General features: G+C 43.1%; 1 protein-coding gene across 2 annotated transcripts in view; it reads left to right on the forward strand.

The window, feature by feature from the left end:
* The window catches only part of GALNT10 (polypeptide N-acetylgalactosaminyltransferase 10), a 90,089-nt gene that overhangs the window by 58,960 nt on the left and 10,573 nt on the right, over window positions 1–20,556 (forward strand). For both annotated transcript variants that reach the window (XM_074603991.1, XM_074603992.1), the window contains exons 5-8: window positions 7,312–7,497; window positions 9,149–9,332; window positions 10,233–10,350; window positions 18,955–19,062. In XM_074603991.1, coding sequence (XP_074460092.1) covers window positions 7,312–7,497; window positions 9,149–9,332; window positions 10,233–10,350; window positions 18,955–19,062 — 596 coding nt within the window. The remainder of the gene's footprint in view (window positions 1–7,311; window positions 7,498–9,148; window positions 9,333–10,232; window positions 10,351–18,954; window positions 19,063–20,556) is intronic.

The following is a 20,556-nucleotide window of genomic DNA, read 5'->3' on the forward strand; positions in this document are numbered from 1 at the left end:
TGTACAGTGTTTATCAATTTAATAGAAGTGTGTGGGAAGCGTATTGGCAATGAGCAGGAGTGTAGGCATTCACTTGGTTAAACTACTGGATAATCAAACACACTTATTTGGCCTGAAGATGAGGGCACAGATTCCCTGGTTTGAAGGCAGTATTTGGGACAGTAATACCCTTCCTGCTAGTCACCATGGCTACATCAAACTTGAGCTGAATATTAAGTGTGCTACAAGGAGTTCACTCCTGTTTCAGCTGCTACAAAGGCTACATAGGCCAAAACCTGCAGCTATCTACTTTGTATGTCAGCAAAATGTTCTCTGTGATATTAAAAGCAATCAACAAGGAAATGACTGAGTCACAAAATCACCTCTTTAGATCAGTTGTAGTCAACAGAAGAGGAAAAAACCTAAGTGGGTGCTTTAATCTTGATACATATTTAATGAAATGGGAAGGGAGAAGAGTAAGCTAATGAGAATGACTGTTTCCCCTGGGGAAGATGGGTTATGGCACAGGAGGAAAAATTGATATTGTGGCTTGACCAGGGAGTCGGTATGCAGGACTTGGGAACCGATGCATACACCACAGGTTGGCCTCACTGCTTCTAACGAACAAAAGGTGCTTAAACCTTACAGCATGAACGAAGGATGAGTAAATGGATTTTTCTGGATTCCCTCAGGAAGAAACAGCTGAAATAGACTTCCTTTACAAATGAAACTTTCCTGAGAGATTAAGACGTTATGCTGTAGTGAAGGTGATTATTCTGTATGTATTTCCCTGCTCGGAAAGGCAGCCTGCAAAACTTTCCCTAGGGTCTGGGTGTATTTATATGCTAATGCCAGTCAATGTGAATTTTCTCATTTTAAGATTACACCTTTGTCTCTGCGTTCAGTACTAGTATCTCCTGAAGCCATAACTGAGCAGGGCTCAGATGTCTGCTGTAGGGTGGAGGAAGGTATGAGAACGTTCGTTCCCTCTGCAAATTCAGGAAGTAATTGATGATACAGGGAAGACAGCAGAAGTTTGTGTGCTTGAGTTTATCAAAGCACACGGTACAGCTGCGCACAAGTGGTCTTTGCCCCACCAGCTTGCAGTCTGGCTTCTTTCTTAGGTCCCACACTTCCACTTTTGTGCATTTTATTGTACCTAAAATGGAAGCTTAGTTTTAAAACATTTAGAAAGAGAACAAAGTCAGTAAGATTTCCAGAAACCTGATTCTTCTAATCTTTGTTACAGTCTAAACAGTGATGACTGCTACAATTTCAGCTGTTGTCCCATGCAAAGAAAGCCTTTTCGCACCCCCACTTTTCATTCGTAAAGTTGTGCTGAGACCCAACACTGATGCAGAATGGGCAGTGGAAACTGGGCCCCCTCCCATTTAAGAGACTACCACAGAACAGTAATCAGTGAAGCAACAGATATTAATTTTCTCCCTTTGCAGGCCTTTTCTTCTTTGTTGGTAAGAAGAGTCAGCTTGGAAGGCTGTGATCAGCTCAATCAGTTTGCTATTATTTGGACTGGTGTTCATAGTACAATTTATTAAATCAGTTTAATGTCCTCCCAACCAACTTCAGTGATCAGAGGGTGAAAACATTGAAAGAAAATTAAAACTAGTGTAAGCGCTGCCTGTTTGGATAACAGCACATTTTGCTATTTAAAAGGATTACTCATCTGCACCAAAACAGGGAGAGAAGTTAATTTCAATGATGTAGAGCTTTCTATTTCAGGGAGGCCTGGCTTGCACATTGTGATAGATTTGGGAGAAGTATAATTCATTCTTAAATTGTTAAACAGCACGTTAGGGCCAAGTATCTAAGTAAAGATGAATGGATTCATTTTTAATCTTAAAACAAGCATGTCTGCGTGTGGGAGGGTGGGGACGGGAGGCTGGGGTAACCTGTAAACAAATGCCAGATGAGCGGTTGCACTTCAGGTTTCGGTGGTTGGAAACTAGCCAAAATAACCTGCAGGGAAGGGAAACCAGCCCTGGCTGCTTGAAAGGGAATGCTGCAGATCCTCCAGTCCTCTCCTCCCGTGCCCTTCAGCAGGAGGGGAGAAGTTCCCTGAATTTTCAGAGTGCAGTGGCTCTCCCGTCTTCATAATTGTCTTCAACCTTCTGTGTCTAAACTGAAGCGAAGCAGCTGGGCAGGAGGCGGGATGCTGTAGGGCAGAGGGAACTTCTGGCACCTGAGTAATGCAGGAAGGTGTCTGGGGATGGTTCTGATTTCTGCAGCGCTGCTCGTTCTGGATGGGGTTCGTGGTACTCATACGAGCACACGCACTAGAGTTGCAGATATGTGCTGTACAGTGTAAAATTCAGAAACCAAAGCTGATAGGGTCTAAAGTAACATATGAAGCATGAAATGTTGCGCTAGTAGGGCAGGGGAAGTGTTTCCCTCCTAATTCTTTCTCTAGACATAAATCTGTATCATAGTTTCAAGTCCTGACTGGTACTTAAAATGAGTTAACTTTTTTTCCTGTCCCAAGATCAGAAATGTTGGCACACCCTCCCCTGCCAAATACGGCAAAGATGTTATCGGAACACATATAAAAAGTCTTTATGCCAACCATGTTATTGCCAAACAGACTGTGTTGAGTCCTAGAAGTCTTGCGCTGCCCTCCTCTGCAGGGGCCAGTTTGCCTGAGTGAAAGTAAGGAGTTTGCAGCTCCTTTGAGTTCAAACAACTGTGAAAATAAAGGTTTCATGGGATGGGACCAAAAAACTCTGTTGGGATCAATTCGTGACCTTGACAGCTCAAAAACCTGAGCAATGGCCACGTTATTCAAAATCTTCAACTTGAGTCCTTCGAAGTACAGAAAGCAAATGTGTCTTGAGCACCTCTTCGTTGCAGCTGCCTGCGATTCACTGCAGTCACAGGTGAAGATCGTCTTAATCATCTGAGCTCTGGAGAGTCCCAAAGTGCCACCAGACCATGAGTCCGCTCTAGAAGAGCCCAGTGACTTCCTCAAAATAACACCCTTCTTTGCATCTCGTGAGAGAATGACCTGAGTCATCAGCTCCACATCAGTTAAGCAGTCTCCTGCTTAAAAGCAAAACTAACTCAAGTTTTCAGCAGGCCCAATGCTACTGCGTTTCTTTCACTCACCCAACCTACTGGGAAGCAGCCTAGCACGTGCATCCAGTTTGCCGAGTGAGGGAAGTACGCCCTAGTTGCACATAGCGGTGGGTTTTGTAGGTGTCTATGGGGAAGGTCAACCACCTCATATGCAATTACCTCTAAGCAGGTGCTTCAGGTCTTGGTGTGTGATTTGGGGGAGGGAAAAGGAGACAAACCAGGCCAGGCTTCATCTGAGAGCTGCATGACTACAGCGGCCTGCTGCCATCTGCAAAACGGAGCTGTGTGAGCTCAAGGGAGCGAGGTCCCTTTGTACTGCAGAGCAGCTCTCGGGAGGAATAGCTGTTGAAATTAAAGCGTGCAGGCCAGACCTTATTTAAAAGCATGTTAGAAACTTGAGAATTGCTGGATCTCTTCCACTGATTTCTGTGGGAAAATTACTTAGATTTGTGGCCTATTTTGAATTGATTTCGCTCTGACCAGTTGGTGTTTTTGCACGAGCCTCAGTGAAAACGCGGCTGAGCCAACAGGATGTGAAAGAGCCGGCGGGGATCCAGGCGCTGCTGAGTGGAGACGGGCTGCATGGTTTGCTGGGGGGCATGTATTGAGGTAACTTCTGCTTTGAATTGAACATGGACCTGCAGCTGCAATGCCATTTACGCTGTTCTGGTGCTGCAGATCCATGTCTACATTGCCTTGTTTCTCATACGTTTGCCTCTTTAAGCTCTAAAAAAAGATAATCCTTGGGCTCCTCTGGCCTCCTCTGGCTTCTGCATATGTTTGGTTTGAAGTTGTAATGTTTCTTAGGTGCCTGTTCGATTGGCAGCCGTGCAGTGGCTGCAATGAAATCTCAGCTGGACATAAGAAATTCCTCTCTTGGAAAGTCCTTGCCATGCTACAAGTCGTTACCAGACTAATGGCATGCGAGGGCAGCTCTGCTTGGGTGGTGAAGCCCGAAGAAAGAAGTGCAGTAAAACCACCACAGGAGTTTGACCTAGGGGGAAAAAAGTCTTATTTTGGAAAGCTTTGGCACTCCGTATGTTAAGCAGGCCTGCTGTTGAAGCTTCTCCGCTATCTTCACACAGTTTTATTTACAGCTCAAAATAAAGAAGGCAGTAGTTCTTGACTGGTACCGTTAATGTATACACTGTATATCAAGTTTATTGCAAAGTCTGTTAGCAAGCTACCAGCCTAGTTTTTAATCTGCAGATAATCTTACTCTCATTTATATGTTTGGGCTGTATTACTTTGCCCGGAGTAGGCACAGCCATTGGAATCCATCCAGTTCACCTAACAACTTTCATTAAAGAAAATTGCCCTTGTAATAAAAATTACTCAGTGTGACAAGATTCCATAATATATTTTTTAAAGCCTCATAAAATTTTGTAGCAGTTAATGCCACTTGTTTGGGTTTTTTGAGATTTTCTTTTAAAAGCAAAAATTGACTTAATTGTGACAATATTTGTAATAGAGTGAAATAAATATTTTTCTGTCTGGGTGTGTGGAGGCCACACTGAGGGGCAGGAATAGCACAGGGATAAGGAAATAAGAGAGCTTTGTCTTTGAAAAGTACATTTCACTGTGTTTTGTACGTGGTTTGTGAGAGTGCTTGGATGTCTGTGATTCTTTAGTAAGGGAAAGTAGATACAATAACATCTGCTTACTTGCAGTTCATGGTACGTAGGTCTTAACCTTATAAAATGCAATGATCAAACATGGATGTTTCTGCAGCATTTGGGAACAGCTTATCTGAGCATCGTCCTGCTTGGTACCTGTGTCCCCTGCATCAGTGAGGATACATGGGTGCTGATGGAGTACCTCGAGTTTCCTTTGCTTCTTCCAGCCATCAGAGACGTAAGAAGATTCCTTAGATTGAATTGCCCAACAAACCAGGACAGTTCAGAAAGGGGTATGATGCCAAAACGCAAAAGGACCAGCACACAAATGGAGGACAAACCTCTGGGATCTTTCACAGTCTCATTTTCTTATTTCTATCAAAATACAGAGTTGCAGAAAGTTCCATTATTTTGGAGCTTTGGATTTTTTAAGCCTTCCAGTGCTTTGTAGGTCTGGTCTAGATATCGTAACTATTGTGGGGTCTGATCTTGCAAGCGCTACAGTGTCTGTGGCTACTGTTAGGGGAATCGGCCCCAGAGCTTCCGTGTGATGGTTACCTCCTTTATTAAAATGAGCACCAGCAGCCAGGCTCATGTTTATCTTGTCTTGGGTAGCTTAACCAAGGTCTACCTCCTGGTTTGTGCTTAACCGATTTATGCTTGAAGTGAGGATTGTTTGTTCTCTTTTCTGGTGAACTAATCTTTTGTGATAAACTAACAACGGCAAGAGATGAGCTGCGGTGTTAAACAGTGGTGGTGGCTTTTCTTTTTCTTTTTTTTTTTTCTTTTTGTCTTTTTAAGTCTACCCACTGCCTCAGGAGGAAGGCAGCTGCACTAATAATATATCTAGTCTCTATGGAAGGCTCTTATTTGAAAAATCTATAATTGAGTGGACAAAATTTCTGGTTGCTTGAGAGGATCTATTCAGAAGAGACTTGAAAAGGATGAGGGAAAAGCATGCTAGACAGCAAGAAGTACTAAGGGCTCTATTGAGCAGGGAAACCTATGTAGATATTGTGGGACAATTAGATTTGTCGGGCAAAACACAAAAATGCATTTGTGAGCAAAAAAGTCCTGGGGAACGTTAAATAAAGCTTTGAAAAGGGCAAAGAGCTTCCTAGGAATACCTCAAAAGCGAAGAAGTTGATTTGGGTGATCTTTGAAGGAAGGCAGGTGATGGCTGCTTGAAAGGGAAGGTGCAGAACGTGTGTTAATCATAGGGATTTTGCCCATTTTTTTCCTCCAGTAGCTAAAACCCTGAAGCACAATTGGTGGGTCAGCACCATGGGGGAGAGCTCATAACTTAGTTAAGTTTATTTGCCCCTTTGCTCTTTTTAGAGAGTTATTCCAATACCCAGCTTCCCTGGTCCCTGTTCAGGGGCACTTTCCCACTGTCTGCCTTTTCAGCCCCTGCCTTTCATGCCTGCTTTGGAAGCCAAGAAGACTCTGCTATATGGAATGGAGCGGATGCGTTCCCTATAGTCAAGGCAAATAAACCTGTGAGGTCATTTGTATTTGAATGATTGTCTCTATTCAAGTTCTGGTGTGTGAGATTTTAAGATTAGTTAGTTGCTTAGATTTAACAAACTAGCTTTTGCCTAGCGAGGCTTGTTTCCTTGACGGGTTGCTGGTGGCGGTGGATAGTATGGTGCATTAATGAACAGTCCCTGGCACACTGTGAATGGGGTTTGCTGTCAAGCAAGTCAAAGTTTCAGATGCCTAAAGATCAACCCATTAGCGATTAGGCCAGCGTCAGCTCTTAGCCTATTTTTAGGTTTTTCTTTGGCGCTTCACTCTTTGATGTAAAGACAGCTGTGTGCCCCTCACTCTTTATGTAGATCAAGCTTTTTATTTCAGGAACTAAACAAGCTATCCATTGTTTTGAAATCTCAGTAATCTTTTTCTGCAGCTTTCCTGTTTGAATACTTGTTAATTGTAGTGACCACAAGTGTCTGTGCTAATTCAGATGTGGCTCCAGTCCATATTCAGTAGCTTAAATATTTCCATATTTAAATGCAAATATCTCTTCTGATAAGCATTTTATGTAGCCGTTCAAATATGTATAGTAGCTATGCCTTGTCTTGCTGTCTAGAGGATGTTTCACTAGGCTTTTTGTTTTTTATTGGTGTGTGATGTCATGGCTGGTCACGTTTTGTGTTTTGAAGAAACCGATCACAACTTAAATGCATTGGGTATGGCTTACTTATGCAGGTAAGTTGTCCTGGTTTTCTTCTAAGGTGCACTGGTTTTCTGCAAAAGTGTCTGAAAACCCCTGCAGTTGGCTCTGATAAAGTTCTCCCAGAGGTCTGCCGGCTGACCTTTTTATTCCTTTTCACCTTCCTCTGCTGTATTCTTTCTCATCTTGCACTCCCCCATCTTCTCCTAGTTCTTCTTTTTTGTTTGTTTTTGTTTGGGTTTTTTTTGATATTGCTCCTAGGGTTTTGGAACATCTTCAGAAGTCTTGGTTAAGAAGTTAAACTTCAGCATTGCATTTAAATGGAATTATTCTTACTTCCTTTTTCCTGTTATCGCATTTGTTAACTGTTCTGGACCTACTTCCAAAGACAGGAACTGCATTTTTAAGAAATTCGTTGTTACGGTGTTTAAATTTCTCATTTTTGTACAGAACACCTGAAGAAACGCCTGGAAGATTATATGGCCCAGTTCCCAAATGTAAGAATCCTCCGAACCAAAAAGAGAGAAGGGCTGATAAGAACTCGAATGCTGGGGGCCTCTGTGGCCATAGGGGATGTCATCACCTTCTTGGATTCCCATTGCGAGGCCAATGTGAACTGGCTGCCACCTCTGCTAGGTAAGCGTCTGGTGGTGTGCGTGGCTGAAGACTGAACTGCTAAAGAACTGACAGGAGATGCTGGTGTTGAATTTGTTTTATTTCCACCTTCTGCTTTCCCCTAATGCTGTAAGTGGATAAAAGGAAGATGAAATGTCTTAAAAGGGAGAACAAACAAACAAAAAAACCCAGCCAACCACAAGACTCAGGTGAATTGTTGGCAGCTTGTAGCCCCTAATACAAGAATTGTTTTCTGTTCGGGTCCTGCACTATTAAATAACCCTATCATATGTTTTGCTTAATTAAAGAGCAGAGATCATATTCTTCTATTTCCTCACTAAATGAAATCTTAAATAATTTACAACTTGCTAGGTGAGTAAACTATCGCATGGCCATTCAGCAGCTTGAAAAGAGGAATGCCTTTATGATACAAAAAAGATCTTTGCATCCAAGTTTTAAGTAGCTTTTAGGGTTTTTTTGTCATATATAACTATATTTAACTTCATAGTCTGCAAGCCTGTGGAAAGTACTTCTTGTGAATGACAGCTGCTGGTATGTATTTGTAGAACATGTGTGGTCCTTTCCGAGGCAGTGCTTCATCTTTAAGGAGGCATCAGTTTTACAACGTCAGTTCTTGTCAAGGATGACTAATTGAAAGGACAGTGCCTTCTGTTTCTGGTACTTGGATGCCTCTGGCCAGTACCAAAGTCCTTTACAATCCTATTGCGAGTGACCCGCCAGAGCTCTCTCTGACATGTGACTTTGTCAAATAAACTGTGGCAACAATAGTCAAGTGGAGGTGTAAGAAAAACTAGTCAGATTTGTCAGCAGGATTGTTGGATGGTGGTACTGTTGCTTTCACTACAGTTTCTGTCTGGCGATAGTGTAGAACATTTGCAGCTTCATGAGCCCCTGGGAGGGAGGACAGAATTAGCTCAAATGCCATTTAAATGAGAACACGTAGAGTATGCTTTAATTTTAAAGCATAGAAAGGATTTCTGTTTGACGTGCATTGGAAGCTGAAGCATCATTTGTCGCCTCTGCTCTGGAAGTTAACTTCCAACAAGAGACCGTCTCAGTAATAAAGTATTTAAGAAGTTCCAGATGTTTATGCAGGAATTAATCCTGTCTTTTGTTATTTGGTTGGAAAATAAAGGTTGAGGGGAGGAGGTACACTTGCATTTCTTGAGCCTGCTGAGAGTAGTTATGCCATTAGTCTGAATCGCTTCCTGACAGACTCTGGCATAGCAATTAATGCTAGGTGGTACAATGGGTTATTGCCCTGGCCTTGAATCAGTGCAGAAGGGGTTCACGTCTCGGTCACTTGTTAAAATGAGGACTATTCACTAAGTACAAGATTCTCTGTTTTTAGCCTGGCGGTTTAGGTATCTGTGGTAGCATGGCTGTGTCTTTCTATTCTGCTTCTGGGTGATGGTCAATGCAGCATGAGTGCCTGGTGGCTTTATCTCAATAGCTCTAGCTTGGATATCTCAATTATTGCAGAGATACCAGATAAATTGATATAAATTGGAGCATCTGCCCGAAAGAGAACGAATGGGAAGAAATCAATGTCATTCTTGAACAACTTCATATTTTGATGCTCTCTTCTGTAATTTCATGGTCAAAGAAACCAACCGGTGCAGGTTTTCTAACATGTTTCTCCAATCTTCAGATCGCATTGCCCGAAACCGCAAGACTATCGTTTGCCCTATGATTGATGTTATTGATCATGACCACTTTGGATATGAGACTCAGGCTGGAGACGCAATGCGAGGTGCATTTGACTGGGAGATGTATTACAAGAGGATCCCTATTCCTCCTGAGTTACAGAAACTTGATCCCAGTGATCCCTTTGAGTAAGTTACTGAAACGCAGCGTGCTAAGAGCTGGCTAATGAAATAACACCCTGTTACAGGGCTGGTTTACGCCTCAGTGTGGTAAAAGTCAGAAGCTGGTGTTAAGCTACTTGCTTTTTGGCAGCTGTTTGCTTTGATGGTTTAAAAGAAATGCATTGTGTAGTAGCTGTGAACGTTCTCCTTTTCATTGCTATTTTTTGACACCTTAATTCCCGCAGAAGTTAACATTTCATTTGAAACTGTAACATGTAACATTTAATGTGGTCGTTTATTACTGAGATCTTTCAAACATAATTTAGTATCCCTAATGCTCTGCCAAAAACAACAAACCAATGGCAGCTTATGTCATTCCCAGGTGTGGGGAGAAGAAAACCTAGCAGAATAATTACAGCAATTTTGATGATTGCAGTGCGTTGCAGAAATAAATCTGTGATCAAGTTATGTTCTGCTGCTGCTCTGCTTGCCAACGGTGAGACAGTTCTGCTGTCCTTTAGACTTCTGCAGTGTTAAAAAAAAGCAGCAAACCAACAGAACACCTTTTGAGGTCGTGCTCAATGACTTGATCGTACTACTGAGACAAAGAGCACCACATGTGCAGCGTATGGGTCCCTCTGGGAAAGGTTATGTCCTGTCACTTAATGTGAACTCTTTTTACCTTTTTGGAGGAGAGGCATTGACTGGTTCTGAAGGGAGCCTCGTCTGGTCCTCCTCATTTGCAAGTGGGAAATTAGTAGATAATGCAAAACCAACTGTTCGGTGCTCTGACAGAGCTGCAAAAGCACTGGGACCACTGGATGGGGAAAAGAATATTTGTCAACTCTTGCTTTGTTTTTTAACTGTTTAGCTAGAGAACTGTATCTTTCAATGTGTTTGTAATATGGAGTCTGGTTTTTCCTTAAGGTCTCCTGTAATGGCTGGAGGACTGTTTGCAGTCGATAGAAAGTGGTTCTGGGAGCTGGGAGGGTATGATGCAGGTCTGGAGATATGGGGAGGAGAGCAGTATGAAATATCCTTTAAGGTGAGCTATGTTCTCTGGAAATTACTTTTGTTTTGAAAAGTAAGAATTGTTCTGAGGCGCAGAATGTGAATGCTCTATCTTGTCCTTGCTTTTGCGTGTGACTAAAGGTGAAAGAGCTGGGAGTAGTAAGATAGCACACAGAAGAAACAGCGATGATGTGACCGGTCATTTGTGAGGGTCAGTTTTGGAGCATGATTAGCTGAGGTGTCCCCCGTTCTGTGGTGACAGCTTCAGATGCATGCGCTCTTCCCAGCAAGGGTAAGTCAGCTTGCGTGGAGCTCGCTCTGACTGTTAGCCTGCTTAGTACTCACCCTGGCGAGAAGGTAAAATACTCTCCTCCTTGAGGGAAGGAGGATTCAGGCATCTCGGTGTTTGCCCAGTTGAGTACCTCAGTCCTCAGCTTGAGTTTCCCAGAGGGAAGAGTAACTTACTGTCTATAGTCAATCCATGTGATGTCTGGCTGCAAGGAATGGAGACTTTTAATTACCCTGTAAAAAACCCTCAGCAATCGGAATAATAACGATGTTGCTGGCAATGACTTCAGATCATTATCTGCCTGGCTTGGGGACAGTTCTGTTACTTACCGATTGACCAAGCTGTTCAGTTGAAGGCTTTAAAATGAGTTAGCCAGCTGACCAAAAATGCTGATTACTGATATTAAGGAGTAACCGTGACCCATGAAGACCGCTGGTACCTGTCTTGTCTTGGAATGTGGCACTGAAATCCATCCTAGGAAACCCACTGGAATGTCCCAGACCGCTGAAGGCAGGTGGCTGTTCTTCTCTTCAGTGGTGGGAATCCTTTCCATAGCCTGGATCGAATCGAGTAAAGATTTCTGTGTTAAACTCTGTTTGAGTCACCATGTGGTTTCTCTTTCAGAGGTTGAATGTAATAATCTCATAGGTGTCTGGATGACACTGCACTAGGCTAGTTGGCCTCAGCACGAGGCTAGAAGATAGTAGTGATGCTAACGTAGCGCATGGTTTAGCTTTGGCAGCTAAAATTCCTCATCTGTCTCCCCAACAAACAAGTCATGGCTGATCCCTCACAAAACAGATTCCGAATTCTTGATGCCACTATGCAATTAAGAGGCATATCAAACGATATGCAGCAGGCCGTGTTGCCATACGTACATACTTACCGTGTACTACTGTACAGCAAACAAGGCAAGAAAAGGCATTGTTTTCAAGACAATGTATTTTCTTTCATTGTTTGCTCACAGAAAAAAACAAAGTAATAAAGTCACATCGGAGGTCCCTTGTCCTTTGTAATGATAGCTGGGGGGGGGGGGGGGGGCACGCACTTTGGAGCTGTCATTACAGTTAGAGCCATTTATTCTTTGTGTTGCATGTAACGAAATTGTGTAACAATGTCATTCTCTGCAGGAGGGGCAGTGGCAGTATTCAGCCTCTTTTCCTTGGCCCTTTTTGAAAATGCTGGTTTCCAAGAGTGATGACAGTGGCTGGGCAAGCCCTTTGTCTCCAATGCCACAGCAGTCAGTCACACTGCTTGATCTGCAGGAAATAAGACTACTTCATTCATCTGTTTGCTTATCCTCTCTGAAACACACTGTGTTTTATTTCAGTCCAGAGATGGTAATTTATGGAGGGATAAATTTGCTTTAATTAATCTCTGCAAAGACCCCCTTTTTTCTTTCATTGTGCAACAGAAAAATGAAGTTTTAACTGAAAGAGGCTCAGTGTATTTTCAGAAATTAAGATAAATTGATACATTCATCTGTGGCTGATAGATTTAATAATTCTGCTGGAATTGCAAGAATAGAAGGTTTGTTCATAGAATTTATGAAGCTATGACATTTCCTGGCGAGCTTAGAGCCACGTTTTCACCTTTAGAAGCAGACTGAGATTTTGTAGTTAAAGGGGCACTGTCAAATAATTTAAACCTCTGGGTTTAGGTGTGGGGTACCTGCTTCCACATTATTTATTATCTAATGGGAATTCAGATTCTAAGTGTGCCAAATTTACAGCCGGGTTTTAACAAAGAATCCATTCCTGTGCCTGGGAGTTGCGGGTGCAGGTACTCTTTTGCACTGCTGGTCTTTGATCCATTGCATCAGATCTAGCCTTCCCAAGCCCCACAAGAAGTCGATTTTTTTTTTTCTTTTTTTTCCCCAAGCATATTCTTTTTTGGCCGTGTGTGGACTGTGCTTTACAGTTTTTTTTGCCTTTATTTCAAAATCCAGGGCTGTGTTGCTGAGAGACTAGAAATAAACAAGTTTATTTAGGAGCCTCTTGCCTTTCTGTTTTGAGATCATATGTATTTCTGTCATCAGCTGGCTGTGCTTCCTTCAGAGAAGAAACTTTCAGGCTGAAGGCAAGCCAACAGAGGAACCATCAGTGTTTAGCACCTCAGAAAACATTTAGCTGGAGGATGGATCAAACTCTGTTAATAGAAGCCTTGCTCCTCGTATGAAATGCATACATCAAACATCACTAGAAAACATAGCATGCTGGGGGGACAAAAAATTAGGTGAATTTTAAATTAGAAACAAACTTTCTAACGCTAACTGCTGGTTTGTAGTTTTCTGGGTCGTCCCAATCCCTTAAAACAGAAATTTCTAAATTAGAAATTAAGGAGTCCATGTATCCATTTCATATTCAAGCAGAAAACACACGCTTCTTCCTTCTCTTAACCTGTCTATATCCAGAATAGCTCGGTGGCTATAACCCAGTACGTCTACAGGTCAGGGATCTTCTTAGTTCAGGTCCTCATCAGATGCAACAGGAAGGTTGCAGTCTTCGGTTTTAGTTGCAGGCATTACACTTGTTCCAATGAGCCTCATTTTTTCGTGAACCCCGCTTGCAGAATGCTCTGGGCAAACTGCTCTGCGGAGCTGCCTGCGGTGAGAACCGTTCTCCTCCATCTCGGTGGATCACCAGATGCCGACCTTTGAGTTCATTCCTGTATTTTGGAGGAAGGGCAAACAAGCCTCCACAGCTATTTCTGTGCAGCGCTTGTTAACTTTTCCTTTCTGCTGCCCCTAACTCTACAGCCGTAGCTTCTCTGTTCAGTGGACTGCATTGAGGGTGGTTTTTTGCTTCTTGGGAGTCACTTCTATACCTCTCCTCTCTTACAGTTTTTCCTGGTCTTTTGTATCTTTCTGCAATGATGTGAACAAAATTGAATACTTCACCCAAAGCGGCAATGTGTCTTTCCTCTTCTAAACACAGCTTAATAGCTCCCATTTTCTGAATGCTCCTGCACACTCAACAAACACCCCCATTCTGCTGCCTACGTAACCACTTCATTTTCCTTGAGATTAATGTATTTAATTCGGAGTGGTATATATGAAGCATTTAAACTGTTCCTTTCTGCAAATGCTACTTTGTACAGCGCTTATCTATGCTCAGTTTTATTTGCGATCACGTTGCCTCTTTTTCAGTATTTTTGTGGCTTCTATTCTGTTTGGTTTATGTAATCTGCACTAAACTGCTTCATGCCCCTCTTCCATAAATATATCGTCTCTGATTTTTTGGGTGTGGGGAAACAGAAGAGGAAAAAGTGACCTGTATAGGCATAAATATAGATGTACTTTGTACCTTGGATCTTGAGCAGTGTGGCTCTCAATCCTTTAATTGTACATTGTACTTCAAGAGCGAAGAATGGGAATCCAGAATGTCACTCGCTACACGATAGATCGTTTCAGTTTTGAAAATGTTTGCTTTGTAATTTAGAGGTGTTAAAGCCTTCATAAAATTTAGTGGGCTTGGTGCAAACAAGCCATATTGACAGTTGCCCTGAAAAGAACAATTGTGGGGAGGGGGTGGGGGGCAAAAAAGATGGGCAGTACTCATGGTCTTCTCTCCTTGCTTCAGCAATAGGAAACGTCCCCTGCACTTACCCTGGTGATTGTAGATCATTGCATTCTTCCACATCCTTTTCCCAAAGCATCAACAGGGATTGCTTCTCCTGATTTCTATAGCACAAAGCATGCTGCATGTTTCCCAACAAATCCAAGTGCGCTGTAGCTTCTGTGGGCATATCTAATGCATGCATCTCCTTTGCCCCACGGCAGCAGCACATTTGTGAGTCACATTTTGCCACTGGCCTCCCGGCAGGTGCATAGTTAGGGTGCAGCTGCCAAGGGATCACTTCTGGCAGCATTTCTAGTTGTACTGCTTAAGTTAGTGCTGATTGTGAGCCTCCACTGCTTATTCCAGGCACATACTCACACCACTTTGCAGCAGCTCACGTTTGCCCACACTGAAACAGGCCAGGCATTCTGCTGCTTTTTTTGTGAGGCTTTTTTTTTTAAGCCAGCACATGCTGCTTAATTCTATGTCTCTCAGCTGCAGTAGAGGGTGGCTTCTTTCTCCCTTCCTATCTGGTGATGCAGAGATCAGTTTCAGACCATTGACTTGAATTTTTGGCCTCTGTTCACCCTATGTGCTTGGTTCAGGTTCAAGTCTAGCCTCCCTCCAAGCAGCAGCAGGAAAGCGGCCCCCTCCGCTCTCTGAAATGTGAATATCTGAAAGTGCTATCGGTACTTTAAAATGCTCCAGACAGTAAGGAGGGGCCACGCTGGTGTATGTTTTGTGAGAGAAGGCACTGTGCAAACACATAGATCCCAGTGCCTTTTCAGCTACCTTAATCTTTTATAAAGCAGTAAGTCCCAGCTGCAACAGCAGCTGATGCTTACAATACAGAGGATTACGATTTTCCTGAATCATTGGTGGCCCTTGCTTTCATCCTCTCACCTGCCTAGTTATGCAGAGAACTCTCTTCACTTATCCACTGTGCCCTTTTCTTCCGACCTTTCAGAGTGTGCTCGGACAACCATCCAGCTTGTCTCCATTGGTCTATCCCATGGTCTTTATTTCTGTCATGGCTTGCAGAAGCAGCTTTCGTTTCAAGGCTTGACTCTTTCCTTTGTGTTTTTCCCCCTCTCTTGGGAAGCATTGGCTCGTCATGGTGCGGTCTTTGGAAATCATAAACCTTGTATACCCGGGTAATTTGTGTTCACACACCAACTGCACTGTTGTCTCGTGTGGTTGAGAGAGGTTCAGCTGTCTTATGCGACATTGTTTTCTGCAATAGCAGAAAGGGAATTGGATCAGCATAACATTCCCATGTAGAGAATAGGTGGCATATTATCTTGTGCTTTCATAGCACACTAGGTGAGTCAAAGGCTCTTGAGTCGCTTTATGAATATGGAGTTACAGCTCTCCAGGCCACTGAGAAGGTAGAAGTAATATCACCAGTGTTGTTATTTTACTTCCCTTGTATGTGGCTTTATTATTAGAGTGAAACTGTGGCCTTAGAAAAATCTGTTGTAGTGTGCCCGTTGACCTCAGTGTAGCCAGGTTTTCTCTTAATTCTAGCGGATCTGTCAGCCGCTAGAGTCCTAGCTTAAAATGTAGATTGGTAAAATTGTGCCTGAGGAGGAAGAGAAATTTCCTGTTCTCTCCTAATGAGATCTGATTAGATCATTGTGTAAAGCACTGCCTGCCTGACCAGCTTTAATTCTTGTTCTTACGGCATTCTAGTAAATGGCTGATTGAAATTAAGTGCGTCAAGTACAGGCTCTGATGTTTACTGTCGTGTCAGCCAGGGAGATGAGGCACCGTCTCACCCTCCTGTAAAACAACAAGCAGAAGAAACTGGCTTCCCTGGCCTGAGGAGAACACAGTAAGTGACAGTCAGTGTTACTGTGAAGGCACAAGGTGCTGCCCCACAGAACAGCGCTGTTTCAGCTGCTCGACAGCGCTGTAGTTTGAGCAGAGGTGTGTCGTGGCTGTGAACTGTACCCTTGTTCAAAAACAACCAAACACTGCTAACTGAGTGGCAGCATTCTCTCAGCCAGCACGCAGCTATTTTGGGTTTGCTTCACGTGCAGTTATTCTTTGACAGACCCTTGGATGTGATTCCCCTGACCTTTAACTCTAGCTTTCTAATGCTTTTGTTAGCTGTGTTTTACCAATGCGTGTCACGCTCTTTCCCTCTCCCCCTTCTACCAGTTTTATAGATAAGGACTGGTAATTGTCTTTATGGAGGTTGTAATGAGTTCTGTCACCACACAAAGCAGCTCACTAATAAAATAAATCAAAGCAGCAATGAATGAATAGAAGGCACGCTTTTAAAATTAGATTTGTACTGCAAGTGCCATACTGTCACTTGCAGCATGAGACAACGTTAAAAAGGCACTGAGTTGGCAAAGTACCTTGAAAGGGTCACTGAGCTCTGCTAGCAGGAATTAGGAAGCTTTCCATTGCCTCCATGCAGCACTGGTAGTTTCAGCATCATTTGGGAGTAAATATTGTAAAGCACGATTAGGAAATAAGCATGTAAAACTGATTTTAGATTTTACTTGTTCGGTAACTCAGTTACGTAGCCTTTCTTATCATATCATTACATGCGTTCATGTAATGTCATCTTCTGTGCCTGGAGTCTTGTAGCTCGGAGCTCTTGGCCCAACGCATCATCAGCTCTGTCTAGCTTCCCGTACCCCCTGCCTCTCCCATGTGCCACTCATTAGATAAGTGCTGTCTGCATTATTGCTTCACAAGATCTGCAGTGCAAGGACAGTGCTCTCCAGCTGCACGTTGACTGCAGGGGGCTGTTTCTCACGTTACTTAGGGAGTTCATGTTTTCAGGAGATGTGTATTCACGGTGGCCTGACTGAAAGCCTTCCCTTAGAGATCAGGGGCAAGTGAGGCATCCTGTGGGCAGGCAGCAAGGATAGCAAGCTGGTGTTTTCATTCAGGCTTGTGTGGCACTAAAATGCAGCTGCTTGTGACCGCTAAGGCTTTCCTGATGCAGGATGCAGTGCACGGTGTAAGAACATGGGTTGTTGAGTGTGTGTACCTATGCAGCCGAGGCTTCTTCAGCTGTTCCTGCAGATTTTTATAGTTCCAAAATCTGTTGCAGTTCTTGCAGTCGTACACAAATGGTTTCTGTCATAAAAACACAAAACGTCCCCACATTCTTGTTTTCTCAGTCTACCTGTTAATTTCCTATGAGAGGAATCACACTGTGGCCCTCTGCAGCAAAAAGCACAGCAGCTACAGAATAAGAAGCATTTCTAATTCCACTAGAAACTTCACAGAAGCTGAGCGCTAGTTTCTTTTTTCATCTTCATCTCTTTTGTACCAGCCTCACAAGACACAGCAGGGACAAAAGGAAGGAAATTCTGTAGAAAGTGTTTGTCAACTTTCTTCTTGTCTCTCTTGCTGTAATGACATGTAATTAAGTACCTTGAACTTTAGAAGTTGCCTGTGAAAAATATTCCTCTAACTGAGAGCAACCAACCTCCATTAAGTTATACGCAGTCAGCAAATGACTGTAATTATTAGGGCCAGTAGACAGAGCTGAAACTCCAGAGGACTTTAGTGTCAGAGCTAATAATTATGCAGCAGCCTTGGCCAAATATTTCTCTTCTGAGCTAAGTATTTAATATTGTCACTGTAGAATATTAATGGAATTGCCCGCTATGTGTGAAGCTGTTGACTAAGCTCATTGTACAGTGAACTGCGGTGGCTCAAATTAGCCACAGTGAATGGAGAGATCAAGAACACTGCATCAGCCTGCAGCACCAGCGGACCTTCTTAAATATTGCTGCCTTCAGGGTATTAACGTAAGATCTGGGGACAAAATGAAGGGCAAGACAGTGTGGTGGTTTGAGAATTCCGAAAGTCATTTGTCTTGCATACTGAAGGATACTCTTTCTTTGAGTATTGATTAGATATCTCTGGGAAGCACGTATGAATATATTTCTTAAGCCTAATGTAGTAGATTGGCTGGTTCAGAAAACAACTCCTTTGGTTTCACTTAGACAAAATGATTACATCTATGCTATAAATAAGGAATAAAAGAAAGTTGTTGCGGAGTGTTGGCACAGATTGGAATCTTCCCAGATGGGGAAAGAAACTTCTGGACCTAATCTAGCCGTTAACCAAGCATCAAGGTGGTCATCTTCAACTAGCAGTGTGTTCCAGTGACTTTATGTGGGCTTTTTTTAAAGCTAATTATGTTTTCACCAGGCAGAGATTTCTACTTAATTGTAAGGCCGCAAAAGCAATGAGTGCATGTCAGCAATGAAACCATAAGAGAGCAGTGATAACCACCGGGAACAGTAGCGGTTTCTTCTGGTTTCTGGCACTTGAACAGGCTCATGAATTCCCTGGAGTGTTTTGCCTAACACATGACCTGTACTAGAGAGATGGCCTCCCTTCTACAGCAACATTACACAACCTACGCCCAGGTCTTATATGGCAGTCCAGTTTAACTATTGTGGTTACTATCGCTGTAAAAACGTACATCAATTTAAAGTGTGCTGTGTGCTGTTCTCTGGGTGCTTGGAATTTTTTTTTTTTCCTGTTCTCTTCTCTCAATAATGCAAAATTGAACTGTTTAGCCATCGGGCTTGATAGCACCTGTACTAAATCAAGGCTTGCTGCATGGCTGTAAGCGGGTAGTTATAGGATTTGAGACTAAGGGAAGGAGGGCAGGGTATTTGGGAGAGAGTGTACTTTAAAGTAAAAAATCTGGGTTTAGCTTTTTCATGACTTGAAAGTCTGTCTTTTTTTTCTTCTTCATTTTTCTCTGTGTAACCAAGATTGAATCTGTATCTCTGCTATTCCACAGGTATGGATGTGTGGGGGCCGCATGGAGGACATCCCTTGCTCCAGAGTTGGTCATATCTACAGAAAATATGTTCCATACAAGGTTCCAACAGGAGTCAGCCTGGCAAGAGTAAGTGGCAATGGCATTCCCCACAACAGATGTCTGACTGCAATGTGGCCATGCTGTTGTCTCCTCTCGCACCACAATGGGAGGCAAATGTAGGCTTTGTAGTCCATAAATTGTACTTGTACAGTGGTCAAATGGAGCAGTTTTGCAGTGGTGGATGTGTAGCACAAGGGGAGGAGAGCCTAGGGGAGCCGCAGACTCATGTGCAGGCAGCTGTCATGCTCCAGACATCAGCCATTGCTAGGGGTTGGGAAGGGACTTTGCAATCAGGCGCTGGCTATGGAATCACCAATAAAAACAAGATAGAGCGTTATTTGTGTAATACTTCAGTCATTTTATAGCTGTGCTCTCCCAAGAGCAGAAGGCTTCAGTGTGGTGATTGTGTTTTGGTGATTGAAAGACCTCTCAACTTCAAGCATCACAGACCACTGAATGGGCAAGCTGTAATTTTCCATGATGGAACGTTCTGTGCCGTCTTATTTCTTAGTCTAGTCTAGCCCAAAGAGGAAAGAGTTTTTGCCTATCATGCACTAGCTTTCTCCAGTTAATTTCCAAATTGAGAAGGGATTGCATTGCCCTCTGGTGGGAGAAAAAAAATCATAGGAGCAGGAAGGCTGCAAAAGTAAAAAACACAAAAAGGTACCCTGCTGTTCTGCAGTCTTATGGCTTGCACAGTCTCAAAATGTTTCCCAGTTTAATAGCATCCACCCTAGTTATAGATTTGGATTTATTACTCAGCCCAGCAATGACCTGTCAGAGCGATAGAGTGCTCTCCTCTCTGTGCCATCTCTTCAGGAAGGAGCTATATTTCTTCTGATTCAGTATTTGGCTCTTGCACACTCCCACGGTGCTGGAAGGAGATGGCAGACAGGTGTAGGAAAGGCTGTTTCTTGGCATCTAAGATTGTACAGTCATCTTGAGATGAACACCTGGCCCTGTTGCATATAGGCTGCATTTGGGGCAGGGTCAGCACGCTGCTTATTCTTAACATCCTAATTTATTTGGAAGTAAATGACTGCTGCTGGACTGACCACCTTCGTGCAGGGTGGGCAGCGCTGCTGGGCTACTGAAGTCATGAATGCACGTGGTACGTTACTGTGTGGCACCAAGAATGTACCTGATGTTGCCAGAGAACAGTCCAAGGTCCAACGGTCTCTTGAGTGTGTTGTGACAAGCAGTAGGGCGGGTGTCTCGGTCAGGCGGTGTACATTGCCATCTTGGAATTGTGCGGTGGATTAAGCTTTACAGTGATACATGAAATATATCGCTGCCAGGAGGTAAACCCTTACTTCTGTTCTGAAGGGTCAGCACCTGAAAGTTCCATATTCCTGCAGTATCTTAGAGTTTCTTTTAAACAGCTTTTTACCCAAGAAAATGGAAAAATAGTGGTAAGAAAGAATATTGTGAAGTGAAGCTTTCCAGAAGAGAGTACTGCAAATCCCATTCCTAGATGGATATAAAAGATGCAATAAGAAGGATTTAAGAAAGCAGCTTTTT

Source organism: Larus michahellis, chromosome 11 (genome assembly GCF_964199755.1).
Source record: "Larus michahellis chromosome 11, bLarMic1.1, whole genome shotgun sequence".
Lineage (NCBI taxonomy): Eukaryota > Metazoa > Chordata > Aves > Charadriiformes > Laridae > Larus > Larus michahellis.